Here is a 16,690-nt window from a genome sequence, read left to right on the forward strand (position 1 = left end):
GGAGGCCTTACTGTGTATTTTGGAGCAAGTGCTCCTAGGCATGAATGGGGTTCTCTGCCCCTCTGTTGACACTTGTGTTTGGGGTAAAACTGAGCTGATTGCTCAAGGATTGTGATCGCGGGGCTCGAAGCCCAAATCCGGTAAATACTGTAATTGGACTTTTGTGACCTTGCTACTCTGTACCTGCCATGTTTGTTATTTCTTGATTTTGAAAAGAAAATATAACCTTGTTAAATTTTAAATTCACTTTCATTTCGTAGCCTGAGACCTATTCACCACCCCGCACCTTCTTTCACGCATAACTACCACAAAAACACGGTAACAAGTGGTAGCAGAGCGTGGTTGAATGGGTCTCATTTTAGCCCCTTTTGACGGCTAAACATTGTTTTGATCCGAACTCTAACCATTTTCTCAGTTGCTGGAATTTTTTGAGTTTTTCAAAATTGTTCTGTCATCATGCCCGGCCCTCGCGATGTTCTCCATCTTAACTATTTGCGCAAGGAGGAGTTGATCTATGAATTGACTATTAGAAATGTGCAATCTGGAGGCACGGTTGCGGTAGACATAAACAAGCTTAGAGAGTCCCTTGATTTGCCCATTTCCATCCCCACCTTGGGAGAGAAAGAAATTGACGACTCTCTTTCCACGATCGTCGAGAATATTACTGGGCTAGCATCTGTAGTTAGTTTTTTTGATGAAAATGATCCTTCTCCTAATCAAATTAAGCGTGTGCAAGCCAGGCTGTTTCATTTCTCAAATACAGTTAACGATCTGTTGTCTCTAAAGCTGAATGACGTTCAGAAGAAGGAAGCTAGTATGCTGCTTGAAAATATTTCTGAATTATCTGGCAAGGTCACTCAATTGTTAACTGGGGAGGTTCCTCCCAAAAGCGATCTACCCACCACAGTGAATGTAGGTAGCGAGGAAGAGCCTCCTAAGGGAGAAGTAAATAGGAAAACCATCGCTGCTCAAACAACCTCTGCCCCATTGGACGAGTCTGAACGCCGTGCATCGTTGAATAATATACGTTCGGAATTAACTTCCTTGCCATTGAAACCTTTACCTACTATGTCACCCGGGTTTAGCAGCTTGCCTCATCCATTGGCAATGTTGCTCAGAGGTATCTCTAAGTTTTCCGTTAATACCACCAGTGACGTAATTTCATTTTTAAGATTTCTAGTTGAATTTCAGGATCATGCCCTTGTGTTTTCTCTTTCTCCATGTCAAATTTTGCAAATCATCTATCCTTATGCAATTGGTATTCTCTCTGACAAAATAGTAAGAGCCATAGCCGAACAGTCATCTATTGAAGATTTTCATGCACACTTGCTTGCAAATTTTATTCCCGCCCGCGTGAGGTCATCTCTGATTCAGAAGTACTATTATCGAGTACAGAGATTGGATGAAAATCTGGCTGATTTCATACAGGACATTAAGTTTTATACTAGGGTGTTTGCTCTTCACTTCCCTGAGGATCAGATTGTACAAGCCATTGTGGAAGGTATCTCACCATCCTATAGGTCATATTTGTGTTTCGCGGCGTGCCCGCAAACTTTCTCTGAACTTGAAGCATTGGCCGTCTCAGCGGAAGGAGTTAGATACGCCGATTCTTTGCGTGTCGCGAAAGAACCCCCTCCTTCTTTTAGTAATCCTCGGCCTCCACCTCGCCGACCAGTCAATCCCCGTAAATGTTATGCTTGCGGGTCGCCTGACCATCTTCGCAATAAGTGTCCACTGATCAAGTCGAGTGGGATAAGGAATGGGGCTGGTTCATCACAAGGCTGTTTTAAATGTGGGTCTTTCTCACATATCGCCAAAAATTGCCCAAATTCAAATAGCACCCCCTCCTGCTCAACTTCTGGTGCAACTTCCAACAACAATCAAAAGTGACTAGTGGCTTCGGCTGAGTCAACTAATCCATCTTCCCGAGACTCAGCCCCGGGTAAACAGGTTGTGAATTCAGGGAACGATCAGTCTTCGAATACATCTTTTGAATGCCCCAAAGAGTGTCTTAGGATTGCGGTGGGTTCCCCCGCGCCTGTTCCTTTTCTTAAGATTGAATTAAATAATGAACCTGTAACTGCTCTCTTAGATTCAGGCAGTGTTTGTTCGATTATTTCGGCTGAATGGTATTCTAAATTGAAATCTGTTTGTAAACTACCTGACTATGTCTCATCTCCTGTTCAATATGTTTCGGCTAATTCATCTCCATTAGAAATTCTAGGTTCTTTACATGTCAAAATTCGTATTTTTAAATTTACATGGAAAATTAAACTGTTTGTGGCTAAGCACTTGTCTTGCCCCATCATACTGGGAGCGGACTTCATTTCTCACACTGGTCTTGTGCTCGATCTCCAGAGTAGGTCGTGCACATTCAAATTTGCGTCCAATTGTAAAATTCCCTTGTTAAAGTGTAATTCTGTATCATGTTCATCTATTTCGCCTACCCAGGATGAGATGTTGTTAGACCTTAGACATCTACCTGAGGAGCAGGCTGATAGTATTCGTAAGTTGTGTCAGTCGTTTCCAGAGGTGTTCTCTGATACTCTTGGTGTTACTGACCTTATTGAATACAAAATTGAGGTCACGGATTCGATTCCTGTCCGTTTTCCACCATATAGGCTATCTCCACCTAAAATGAAGGCTCTGAAAGAAATCATCGATCAGATGTTGAAGGACGGTATTATTAGGCCCTCTAAGTCGGCGTATTCGTCACCTATTTTTCTAGTCCCGAAACCCCAAGGAGGCTTCAGGCCTGTCATTGATTATAGGGCTCTCAATCGGAAGGTGGTGTTGCAATCCGTGCCCCTTCCTGACCTTCATTCTTGTTTTTCATGGTTTCGTAAGGCCAAGTTCTTTACTATCTTGGACTTGAATCAGGCCTATAATCAAATTCCCCTTGCCGAAGAGTCTAAACATCTTACAGCGTTTGCCACGGACTGGAATTTATACGAATACAACCGCGTGCCTTTCGGGCTCCCCACGGGAGCAGCTGTACTCACTAGGCTGCTAGATAGGGTCTTCTCCGACATCAAATTTGAGTACTTGTATCACTACTTGGATGATGTCGTCGTATTTTCAGAGACTTTTGAAGAACATCTAGATCATCTGCGAGAAGTTCTCGATCGCCTTCGTAAGGCTGGGTTAACTGTCAAGTTGTCCAAGGTTGCCTTTGCTAAGCCCTCTATGTCATTCCTAGGGCATATTGTGTCACCTGATGGTGTAGCAGTCGATCATTCTAGAACACAGGCCATCCGGGATTTTAAACCTCCCAAGGACATTAAAGGTATCGCCAGGTTCATTGGTATGGTGAATTTCTTCAGGAAGTTTATTCCTAACTTCGCTAATAGAGCGGCGCCCTTAAACCTTCTTCGTAGGAAAGGCATCAAATTCGAGTGGGGACCTTCTCAACAAGCCGCCTTTGAAGATCTTAAATTAGCTCTCTGTAATGCCCCTGTCCTTGCTATGCCTGATTTCTCAAAGAAATTCATCGTCCAAACCGACGCGTCGTCGTCAGCAGTAGCTGCAGTCCTTCTTCAAGAGACTGAACTAGGGAGGCGACCCATCGCCTATGCATCTAGGACCTTGTCGGCTCAAGAAGCCAAGTATTCCATCTACGAGCTCGAAGGTTTGGCAGTCTTATTTGCCTTAGAAAAGTTCCGTCTCTATTTGGAACATGTCAAATTCGACTTGGAGACAGATAATCAAGCCTTAAGCTGGGTCTTAGGTAGGCCGCGTCGTACTGGTCGTATAGCCCGTTGGGCCATCCGTATTTCTGCCTTCCAATTCGATGTCAGGCATATCAGAGGTACCGAAAATGTTGTTGTTGATGGACTCAGCCGTATGTTTTCCAACAACGTCGAGACCCATGAACCGGTCGACAGTTCATCACCTTCCGAGTCCATACTATCTGATGTTAATGCCATCTTAACAGATGCTCCCATGCTCTTTAGGGATATCGAGAAATACTAACGTGAAGATCCGACGCTGGCTCCGATAATGGAAACCCTTTCTTCTGGGGAACATGTTGTCCCTTATGTTCTGAGGAATGGTGTTTTATGTTGCCCTTCGAGGCATGATAAGATGATGAAGGTTGTCGTTCCAGCTGTTCTTGTGCCTATGATCTTCAAATACTATCATGAGACCCCATTAGGGGGGCATCTTGAAATCTTTAAAACTCGTGAAAAGATTCGTGAAAGGTTCACCTGGAAGGGTATGGACGGTGAAATCCGTGAACTAGTAAAAGCTTGTAAATCTTGTTTGCTCAGTAAACCCACCATGTCCACCAAGGTAGGCCTTTTGTCTTCGCATCAAGCATCGCGCCCCATGGAACGCCTATATATTGATTATGTAGGACCCTTCCCCCAGTCAAAGGGAAATGCCAACAAGTTCATCTTTGTATGCGTAGATGGCTTTACTAGATTTTCCTGGTTTTTATTTATTTATTTCATTTCAATATAGGCACCTGAGCCAAGGCTCTTCTTGGTGCAATACAAATAAATGACAATGGCAGCTATATTCACAATCTGATTACAAAATGGTTATTTCCGACTAAGCTGGCTACCGCTCAGTCCACCATTACTTGCCTAAATTCTATTTTTGCTTCTTTTGGTCCGTGCCAATATATTGTATCTGATAATGTTCAGGCTTTTACATCTAATTTATTTCGTAAATTCTGCTTTGACCTGTCCATCTCTCATGTGACAACTTCTGCTTATTACCCTCAACCATCTCTGGCTGAACGGGTTAATCGTAATCTCAGGTCCGCGCTTATTGCCTATCATCATGAAGATCATTCCAGGTGGGACACGTCCCTGCATTGGTTAGCTTTTGCTTTGAATTCGGCGGTTCATGAATCTCACAAGTTTACTCCAGCTTCTTTGATGTTCAAGTTCGTTCCCAACACGCCGCTCTCTAACCTCTGGTCTCTGAGTGACATTCTACCCGAGACAATAGATCCGGATAATATTAAAGATCTTTGGAAGAAGGCTAAAGCCAATCTTAAAGTCTCTCATGAAAAGGTTAGGGAAGGATATGATCGTGGACGGAGACCCACCCATTTGAAGGTAGGTGACCAGGTGATGGTCAAGAATTTTGTTCCCGCGGGCAAGCTTGCCCCCAGATTTCATGGGCCGTGTATCATTCTAGATTTCCTTACGCCGGTCACATTATTATTAAGCAATCCAGCCACCGAGAGGATATTTAGGATTCACCTGTCACAGGTGAAACCGGTGTAATTTCTGGGTTAACTTGCTTCATATAATCGTGAAAGGAATATGAAGGTTATATTTTTTTTGAGTTTTCACTTTGAAGGCATTCTGCCCCTTCTATAATATTTTGTTTCATATGTAAGTTTTTGTAAACCTTCCCCGCACGGTTAAACTGCCGTCCTATCCTTGCCACGGCCATTACCACGCTCCCGTCTCCTGCTCCACTACACACAGTGGCTCGCATCTGAAATGAATTTCTGCACGCCGCTGGCCCCTCAACCTCTCCACAAAGCCTGTGCCCTCAAAAAATGATGATGGTCCAACAATTCTGCCGCCTAGCTTTAATGTTTCAGTGCCCCCGCAGCCGCGCGGCGCCGTGCTGCGACTGGGTTAGAGGAAGGGCCCCCTCTTCCCCAGCGAGGACCACATGTGCACGGCGAGCCGGAGCTCTCCTCCCGGACAAGACTGATGTGCGGCGCACGACCTACTACTTGCCCGCAGCCTGTATATGTTCACCGCGGGCGTGGCGTGCTTCAACACCACTGCTCCCCTCATAGTGCGGGCGAGCGGTATCTCAGGGTACTTGAGGGGTCCGAGCGGCCTCCTCTGGACGCAAGCTGCAACGGCCGGTCTGGCCATCCAACTTAATCAACATCAACTACATGGACAGTTACTATCAGCAATTACTACACTTGGGAATTCAACAACAAAATCTGGTGGACTTAGAAAATTTTTCCTCAACTTTAAAACTAAAGTTTTTCTTCTCAATTCAACCTTCTACAAACATTAAGACAGTACTTCCGCTGTTACTAAAAGAAATTTTGAAACTGAATCAAACTGGGGGGGGGAGGTCTGTACCGGGCGGTACACCTCCATGCCGTTTATTTAAAATTTGCGCCAGTTGAAACTCCTTTGCTGGAGGAAGTCTGAACTTTATCTACGGTATTAATTTTCTACTTTCTCAGAAGATGTCACTACGTGGAAAGTTTGGAGTTTTTGAACTGTGCCACTTTTGATGTATTTTTGTTTTGCTTGTAGTAAGAAATGTGAACTTTCCCTTCTAGAGGACACTACTGAAGATCAACAATAGTACACCCTAGTGCGGAGTGAAAGAACTATTTTTTTTGGAGAAAATTTTATTTCAAAAGTTTGTTTCTTGTTAAATTTCTTTCTGTTATTGTTTAAGTTGGCTGTATACCCCTCTCTTTCCCCTTGTTTTGTATTTAGCCAAGCCCAAATTTCTTTTATTAATTTCTGACCAATCGGATGTATCTTCCCCCAACTTGAATATGTTGCTGTATCCTACCCAATAAAGTGTTTGTGGGAGGGTGTTCTCATTCCCCTAACGCCTCGAACCTTCCGCGAGAGTATATAAACTGCTGATTTTTGGGTCTCCGGGCCACTTCTGTTCCATCTTTCAGTGTGTAAAGTACATAGCAGGGGGCGGGAAGCGTCTCTTTCTCCGGCAGCGGTCAACAACCAGGTAATGGCCGATTAATTACTTCTTTTCTTGCTTGCTCAGCAGTTTAACTCTCGGGGCGGGTCCAAAGTTTTTCCATTATATAACCTTCCTTAAAATGTAAAGAAACTTGTATCTATTCTATCTTTTAAACTACATATTGGGATAGAGAGTGCTTAACCCTCTCGAGCTCCCACTCATATTGTTTTGAGGTGAACTTATTTTCTCAACCTATTCTTCCTTAACATTATGTAAATTTGTCAATTTCTAAAGTCACCTCTTTAGTATGGGATTAGCCCTTGCATCAGTGGCCTAGAGCCAAATTAGGTTTTGAAACAAATACATTAGGAGTGCAAATCGCCTCCTCTCAAATTGTTGTTTTAGAGGTCATGTAATTAACCTTCTTCTCATTTAACAGACCTCAGTAGGTTGGGTATTTTACCCCTGTGTATATGTCCTGAGAGGACAGCTTGAAAGTGGAATTAGGTGTGGCCTTTGACAGGCCTGAATTTTGAGAGCAAGTTGCTCTTTTCCCGAAAATTTTGTTTTCTGCGCGCCTCAAGGAGGCCTTACTGTGTATTTCGGAGCAAGTGCTCCTAGGCATGAATGGGGTTCTCTGCCCCTCTGTTGACACTTGTGTTTGGGGTAAAACTGAGCTGATTGCTCAAGGATTGTGATCGCGGGGCTCGAAGCCCAAATCCGGTAAATACTGTAATTGTACTTTTGTGGCCTTGCTACTCTGTACCTGCCATGTTTGTTATTTCTTGATTTTGAAAAGAAAATATAACCTTGTTAAATTTTAAATTCACTTTAATTTCGTAGCCTGAGACCTATTCACCACCCCGCACCTTCTTTCACGCATAACTACCACAAAAACACGGTAACAATAATAATAATAATTGAAAACAAACAGAAACTTTATTATAAACTAATATTTGTTTGCAATTGACATCAAGTTAACTGAAAATGAATCTAAATAACATGAAGCATATCCATAGGACTTCATTCACGTTTACCTCAAAATAAAACATAAACAGAAATGACGTACAATTTGCCAACAACAAAAACAATCCTGAACATAGCCTTTACTTAGTGTGAGTAGTTTATTGGTCCTTGTTAATGTGGTGGAATGGAATTACTGTGAATGAAAAGAAGAGCATCAGCATTGTCGTGCGTTGATAATGAAGCCCGCTGAACTGCAGTTTATCTCTGAAGCTGAACATGATGTTTGCATACATATTACTTTCTTAGCGATCTGGTGAAATTTTGGATAGTTTTGTCCATTTGTTCTCCAATAGGATGCTATATCTATCTTCTTGCATTCCACAATTTTGTTTTAAATATCTTTCCAGCTCATCTGTTGGAATAGGAGCATCATGAACGTCAGTCCACGAACAAAATTTCATTACTTTGGCAGGTTGTGGCATGGTCGTGGAGTCTGATGAAATGGCGTATGGCTTTTAGTGCCGGGAGTGTCCGAGGACATGTTCGGCTCGCCAGATGCAGGTCTTTTGATTTGACTCCTGTAGGCGACCTGTGCGTCGTGATGAGGATGAAATGATGATGAAGACGACACATGCACCCAGTCCCCGTGCCAGCGAAATTAAACAATTAAAGTTAAAATTCCCGACCCTGCCGGGAATCGAACCCGGGACCCCTGTGACCAAAGGCCAGCACGCTAACCATTTAGCCATGGAGCCGGACACGGAAACATTAGAATCCTCATCATTCAAGCACACCTCGTTCATCGTAAGTTTTTTATCTAATCATAAAAAAGACAAAATCAGTCCGACTCCTTTAATCTAGCCCCAGGGGCTCTGAACTTTGGAGCGTGGGTTGGCGACCACGGGGCCCTCAGCTGAGTCCGGCATTGCTTCCACTTACTTGTGCCAGGCTCCTCACTTTCATCTATCCTATCCGACCTCCCTTGGTCAACTCTTGTTCTTTCCCGACCCTGACGCTATTAGGTTTGCGAGGGCTAGGGAGTCTTTTCATTTTCACGCCCTTCGTGGTCCTTGTCTTTCTTTGGCCGATACCTTCATTTTTCAAAGTGTCGGACCCCCTTCCATTTTTTCTCTCTGATTAGTGGAAGATAGGAAACTTAAAAGGGTCCACCTTTTCAATACAAATAAATGTTATAGTTTATTTACAACATATATTTACACTTGGAACTAGTTTCGACGCTGTTTGGCGTCATCTTCAGCCAAAATGTGGGGAATAGGCTAGCATGTAGACATTTATATTATTTATATTACCTTGTAATTATCCCTGAGGGACATGGGCTGTATTTTATTTTCAAAACAATTCGAGGTGGGGGCGACAGGGAAGGCATAAAAATAATAGGCTAGTATAGGCAAAATATCGAATTTGTCATGCAAGGACAACACTACATGTCTACATGCTAGCCTATTCCCCACATTTTGGCTGAAGATGACACCAAACAGCGTCAAAACTAGTTCCAAGTGTAAATATATGTTGTAAATAAACTATAACATTTATTTGTATTGAAAAGGTGGACCCTTTTAAGTTTCCTATCTTCCATTCTCAGTTCAATACGGACAAAAATGAAATTCTTAGATTTAAATCTCTGATTAGTGTTATATAGAGGATGGTTGCCTAGTTGTACTTCCTCTTAAAACAATAATCACCACCACCACCATCCTTTAATCTACACTAATATAATAAAGAGAGAGCGCGAATTTTGTTAGTTTGTGTATATCTGGAGGGTAATCTCAGAAACTACTGGACTGATTCTAAAAATCCTTTTACTAATGTAAATATACATTATCCCTGAGGGACATGTGCTGTATTTTATTTTCAAAACAATTCGAGGTGGGGGCGACAGGGAAGGCATAAAAATAATAGGCTAGTATAGGCGAAATATCGAATTTGTCATGCAAGGACAACACTAAGCTCATTTTAAGCCCCTTGACCCAAAGAACAAATCTTGGTAAGCCCTATGGGCCCAAAAACTATGTTTTACGGCCCTGAAACCGACCGTTATAGAGATATTGGCACCACACTACCCCTGCTCTCAGAATCGGATAAGGAAATGAACTGTCGTAACCATGGCAACGCCAGCTCCAGGGTTCTACAGCAGCATGATTATGTGTGTACGTTTGGGCATAGCTGCCAACCAAAATTTGTATACATAATCCCTGAGCATGTCTACAATATATCTCCAAAAATTAACATGTTACAGATGTGAAGTGGTACTTATAATCTCTTTTAAAAATAAAGAGACATGCCTCTCTTTTTTGTTTTGGAAAATCCACGGAGGGGGTGGAGGAAGGGCTGATAAAGGGGTTGAATTCTTTTTATGCTGATACTTATATCTCAAAACCTGAAGATGTTACAGATGTGGAAATACGTATTTGTAATCTCCTTTAAAAATAAAGAAATGTGTTTTTTTTACTTGAGAGAAGACGTTCTCACGTGTACAGCTCTATGTCGCATGGTCATCTCAGCCCCAAAAGGCAATACGACAAACTTTGTTTACAAAGACTTTCTGGGGTAAATGAAACTTAATTTTTCAGTGAGCTTTTATACTTCAGAGATTTTCAGATAATGTCTTAGTGCAGTACCGAGGAACGAGTACTTTTATCAAATTATGAAATCCACGCGAGAAGCCGCGAGTAACTGCTATAGTGTACATAAAGTTCACCGCAGATCGTACAACACACAAAATTAACGTCTTTCCCATCACCGTCAACTGCAGGCTTGAATACCAACCAAATACGACTTTTAAGTTTAGGATCTGGTTCAGAAGTCTTGTATTGTGCGGTTTTTAGTTCGTTTGTTGCTTCTTTCTTCACTTCACGATTTTTTGCCATGGTTTCTTTTCTTTTGGAATTACAGTGCACATTCGTTTCCGATAACAGGATAGACGGAGAAGTCAAACTGAAAACCACAGCAAATTTGATCGGTTCCACTCGACCGTATTGCAACACACTCCGGTGACACGCAGTACACTGTACACATTGAAGCAGTCAGCCCATAGAACTACCACAGCGCTGTCCTTGGCTCACCGCGTACGAATGACAGAGCGCTGGCCCAGACCGGCCCGTGCGACGACGTCACGGGCTTTGTTTGTTCGAGCCTTTCAAAGCCCATTGCAGTGTACTGCTGAAGCAGCTCATGAGCTGGGCCTCGCTGCAGGACTATGTTATTTGTTTTATGTCCCACTAGCTACTTTTACGGTTTACGGAGATGATGAGGTGCCAGAATTTTGTCCCACAGGAGTTCTTTTATGTGCTAGTAATTCTACTGATACAAGGCTGACGTATTTGGGCACATTCAAATACCACCGGACTGAGCCAGGATCGAACCTGCCAAGTTGGGGCCAGAAGGCCACACCTCAACCATCTGAGCCACTCAACCCGGCTCAACAACTTTTCATATAGATGTTGATTCCCATAGGGAACCTGCAATATTCGTCCCGAATGAGTAAATTTATAATACCAATATAAATTGTCCGTTATTGGACATTATAAATTTTCCAGCTAACTCATTCCTAGTAGCCAGCGTTTCGCCCCTGTGTGCTAGGTTGGGCTCATCAGTTGGTACCTAGCACACCTACCAAGACGCTGGCTAGTGCATACCGTGGAGGCCACTACGTAGGCTACTTAAAGCCACCGGCAGTGCCAATGCACTATGAGAGACTTTGTCTCCTTACCAAAAATTGATGCCTGCTTGGCCATCAGATCATATAGATGTTGATTCCCATAGGGAATTTAAAATAAATATATCTTCCACAATTTTGGAGGGCGTAAGAGTGAAATGACTTACTGAAATAAGGCACAAAGTCTGCGTTATACATTTTAGATTTAAAAAAATGGATTAGCCATATATTACAGAAACAAATTACTACTTAATGGAAATTAGTCATTACTTCAGTCACATGTCAGTACGTAATATTCACAAGAGTGCTGAGCTGAATGGCTAATACGGTTACGGCGCTGGTTTCCTGAGCACAAGTTGGCAGGTTCGATCCTGGCTCAGTCCAGTGGTACTTGAAGGTACTCAGATACATCAGCCTTAGATTTCCTGGCATGTAAAAGAACTCCTGTGGGACCAAATTTCAGCACCTCGGCATCAGCAAAAACCATAAAAAGTAGTTATTAAGACGTAGAACCATTAACATTGTTATTAATATAGAACTTTCTGACAGTCGCAATACAAATACAAGAATAAAGTACAATAGGTCTTCTCTCTAACATTTGAGTTAGGTGGAGTTTGTAACAGCGCTTATTACCCAGCATTCTTCCTCAACTCATAATTTTTTAAGACTCATTTATCAGTAAACACATCATGAAGACAACTGGTATAGATATACAGACATGGGAAGAATATGCTGTGGACCGCTCACTGTAGTGGAACACTACATCCACTGCTGTCAACTTGTTTGAAAGAGAACGCCGCAGACATCATGAGGCCAAGCGACAAGCAAGAAAACCCCGTCAATTACAACCCCGCCCTCCTCCATCCATTCAGTGTAATTTGTGTGGGCGTATGTTTTATGCCAGGATTGGTCCGTTTAGTCAGCGTAAACACATCCATAAACTGAGTTGAACTGGTCAATGTATGCAGCAAGAAGTTATATATACTCGGATCGAGTTGCAACCGACGATTTATCAGCAACTGTAAATGGAGAACGTTTTGCACTTGACTTAAGTCAAATACTAACGCCTACAACAGGAGAAAGTTTCCCTCTCGACTTCAACATCACACCAACGCCACTAGTCACGCAATGAGAGAACCTCTCACACAAGGCGCGCAAACTCATACGAATCTTTGTTCCGACTAGAGGAGGGGATGGTAACCCTTCAAATGTGAATCGCCTTACAAAAGTTATCAACTCAGCTAGAAGAGGGAACAGTCACCTCCCTTGCATCACTGAGAAGCAAACTCTTTACTTATCCAGCACCGAGCTCGATAGCTGCAGTCGTTTAAGTGCGTCCAGTATCCAGTATTCGGGAGATAGTAGGTTCGAATCCCACTGTCGGCAGCCCTGAAAATGGTTTTCCGTGGTTTCCCATTTTCACACCAGGCAAATGCTGGGGCTGTACCTTAATTAAGGCCACGGCCGCTTCCTTCCCACTCCTAGCCCTTTCTGTCCCATCGTCGCCGTAAGACCTATCTGTGTCGGTGTGACGTAAAACAACTAGCAAAAAAAAAAAAACTTATGCGGCACTACAGCCCTATGTGAGCCTTGGCCTCTTCTATGATAGTCCGCCATCTACTTTGATTCTGAGCGGCTAGCCTCCATGGACGGATGTTCATTGCCCTCAGGTCGGCTTCAGCTTCATCGCTCCATCTATTATGGGGCCTTCCTTGTCGCCGTCTTTTAACTATTCGGGATTTAACTACTTTTCTTGGCATTTGAACTTCCTCCATTCTTTCCACATGGCCAAGCCATCGCAGTCTCTGTATCTTAATAAATCTAACTATATCCTCCTAGTCTAATATGCTCTGTATTTCAGCATTCGTCCTTATCCTCCAACCATTCTGGTCTTGAATTGGGCCATATATTCATGTAATAATCTTTCTTTCAAATATTCTTAATTTATTTGCATCATCAACTAAAATGTTCCAGGCTTCTGAGCCATATGTCACTACAGGTCTAATAAGGGTCTTATATATTTTGAATTTTGTAGGTTTAGACAATAGATGAGATTTAAATAATGTATGATTTGCATAATAGGCCCTTTTTCCAGCTATTATTCTATGATGTATCTACTCACTTATTCTATTATTATTTGTCAACATGGTTCCCAAATACTCAAAACTTCGTACATTCTGAAAACTAGGCCCATTTATTGCCCAATTACCTTGACTTCTTCTGTCCTCTACAACAGTCACATGCTTATACTTGGATTTACTGTCATTCACCTCCAATGCCATCTGTTTTCCTGCTTCCGAGAAGCAAACTCATAATACAAAATAATGTGAGAGAAAATCTCTTATAACAACCACTCACGGGTTGACAACAATCACCCCACCACCACCACCACTGAAACCCCAAGCACCATAGCGGCCAGGTAAAAGTGAAACAAGTCCCTATCCCAGGCTCAATAGTTTTGGGTTCATACCAAAGGACTTGCTGTAAATATCTATGATACAGCTGAACGCTAGAACAGTTTCAACTTTCGACCTCAGCTATCTGACTTCTTATGAAAGATAAATAAATTTCACCTTCATCAGAAATGTATGTTAGTGCATATAGGTAATGACAAAGAAACTATCACTATCCTATCTGCAAAAAAAAAAAAAAAAAAAGTACATTAAATTTAGGTATTTTAATTAACCATAACTTCTACTTAATAATAATAAACCACCGAAATAGAAAACATATTACGATACCATTTTACTAGTTGCTCTGAGAGAACATAATATTTTTTGGACTACTGTAAAACCTAATGCACGTTTCCTTAAATAATAACGGGAGCATTTAGAATTTTCAATCTACATACCATACTCTGGTCTAGTTAAAGTTGACACAAGATTTCCGCGTCGGAGCAGCTATTCTTAAACAATCCTTACGCGCCAAGAATATGATTGCAAACGTTTACTATTGGTGGAATCACCCCTTAAAATCGCGCAAGTCATGCAATGAAGAAGTAATTTCGCCAGGGTGGGGACGGGCACTTTTCGCACTAAAAATGCTGTGCATGTGCAGTGTGCGAAGCTGGCGGTGAAGAATGGTCAGGAAAATTAAATAATTCATCCGCGTAGGGTGAAACAAGGTGTATTGGGAATATTCCAAATTAACATAACATGTTCCTATGCACTGTGGAATAGTATTACGTATGACAAGTATCCAATAAGCAATTCCAAATTGCCTCCATCGAATCCAAGAGAAACATCAATGCTGCCAACTCTCTTATGCAACATTCACCGTATTCGTTAACGTTTTCAGTATTATTTAACATTTTAAATTAAATAAAACACATCTGCGAAAATGGTAGTCAGGTATTTATTTCTCTTGATTTCATGCTGTTACATATACAATATTTCTAAAGCGCAATGTCTTTATGTGGCTTTATGTGGCTCTGCCGATATAAATCGATATTCTTCTTCTTCTTTGTTTGTTCTTGGACTCTGCGCAGCGCAGTACGTCCAGTCACTGGGTTGTGTTAAAATATCTTCTTCTTCTTGATATTTGGTTGGGCTCTGTTTATAACTAACACCCAGTTCCAATACTTTGTAAATGAAACACCGTAGAACACTCAGAAACAGTTAGTTATGCTGACTAAGAAGGACTTTATTACACAGGACAAAGATCACTGGTATGGGTGAAAAATTACATCGTATGGGTGTAAGGGTAATAGACATAGGAGTAAGCACGGGGACACAAGGTACTATATCTTCACGCCGAAGTGACCCACCTTGGCGTTTTCTACTTTGACATACGGAACGGGTCTACAATTGGGAAGGACAGACGATAGAACACAACAACTAAAGGATCGAGTATTAAGGATGGAATAACACAAATAGAGGGTTGGAAGGTAGATATCACGCAAAGTGTAATGTAAGCTTACAAATGACGTGTGATATGACTAATGATGTGTTCCCTAAACCGTACCTACCAAGGAGCAACTTACCTACCAAAGAGAATTTACCTACTGAATCTGGATCTTGCTAACAGTGTTAAAATATAAAACGATATGAATGGCAGCTTGGAATTGGTTGGATCACCGCCGTCTCGATCCTCCTATACTGCCTGCTCTATGCCAGCCTTTTTGCGACTACGTCGCAACATAATTTCTCCGCTAGATGGCAGACATAGACGCACAATGGTCTAAACTTATTCTAATGACGACAGCCTAAAAAACACTATGCAGAATGGTCATATGTTCACTGAAGCTCGTAAATTACATCAGTAATATTAAATATCGGCAATATTACCTGCACGAAGTCGCAGTTGGCCTCTTCATGCACAATTTAAAGATTTTCCTGGACGAAGGCTTGGAGTGGTACCGTACTTTTTGTGTTCTTGCCAACGCAATATCAAATAATAGAGGTCTTACGAACTTGGTTAGAATAATATCACTAACATTTTGCTGATGTTCTTTGACCTCACACTGTAACAAAACACATTCTGAAAGTTTTTTTAAATATTTGTTTTACGTCGCACCGATACAGATGGGTCTTATGGCGATGATGGGATAGGAAAGGCCTAGGAATGGGAAGGAAGCGGCCGTGGCCTTAATTAAGGTACAGCCCAGAGTTTGCCTGGTGTGAAAATGGGAAACCACGGAAAACCAACTTCAGGGCTGCCGACCGTGGGGTTCGAACCCACTATCTCCCGGATGCAAGCTCATAGCTCCGTGCTCCTAACCGCACGGCCAACTCGCCCGGTATTCTGAAAGGGAAGACGTCGCAAGTCCTCGTATTACGCGCATACGCTTGAAGGACTTCGACAATAGGGCACATCAGTTTAAACGAACTCCTGGAGATGCTTCACCAGAGCAACAAAACTAGGTTTTGGGTATCGAACTCCTCCTCTGTCCTGATGTATAATCAGTTCCATTTAGAGGTGTCGAAGCTCTAGGCAGTGAGATGTTGCTGACACAAATGTCACACTCCATCCTCTCTTCAAAAACACGAACCTAGTACCCGTAAGTTAGGATTTGATTTCCTGTTTCTAGTTTGACTGGAGTATTATCGTCTGGATATCTGAGGTTGTCCAAAATGTCTAAACATGAAGGCGTTTTGTGATTGTCCGTCACAATTTTTATCACAAGGAATCCAATATCCTCCACAGCTTTAATCACCGTCTGGAAAAAAATCCGCAGCCTTTTTCCATTCATTCGACCGGGCCAGAAATGGAATGAATGAAGCCCCCATCTAGCAGGGAGGATAGGAATTGTGCCGGCTGGCGAAAACTGTCGCACTCCGCCGGGGCAATGATTAATGAATGACAGATGAAATGAAATGAAATGATATTCGAGAGTGTTTCTGGAATTAAATATGACAGGGAAAATCGGAGAATCCGGAGAAAAACCTGTCCCGCCTCCGC

General features: G+C 42.3%; 1 protein-coding gene across 1 annotated transcript in view; it reads right to left on the minus strand.

The window, feature by feature from the left end:
• LOC136881116 (26S proteasome regulatory subunit 4) overlaps positions 1–14,267 on the minus strand; it is a 215,958-nt gene extending 201,691 nt beyond the window's left edge. Inside the window, exon 1 of the mRNA XM_067153762.2 lies at positions 14,142–14,267. Coding sequence (XP_067009863.1) covers positions 14,142–14,144 — 3 coding nt within the window. The 5' untranslated portion in view covers positions 14,145–14,267. The remainder of the gene's footprint in view (positions 1–14,141) is intronic.
• Between the last annotated feature and the right edge of the window lie 2,423 nt (positions 14,268–16,690).

This window comes from Anabrus simplex, chromosome 1 (genome assembly GCF_040414725.1).
Source record: "Anabrus simplex isolate iqAnaSimp1 chromosome 1, ASM4041472v1, whole genome shotgun sequence".
Taxonomy (NCBI): Eukaryota; Metazoa; Arthropoda; class Insecta; order Orthoptera; family Tettigoniidae; genus Anabrus; species Anabrus simplex.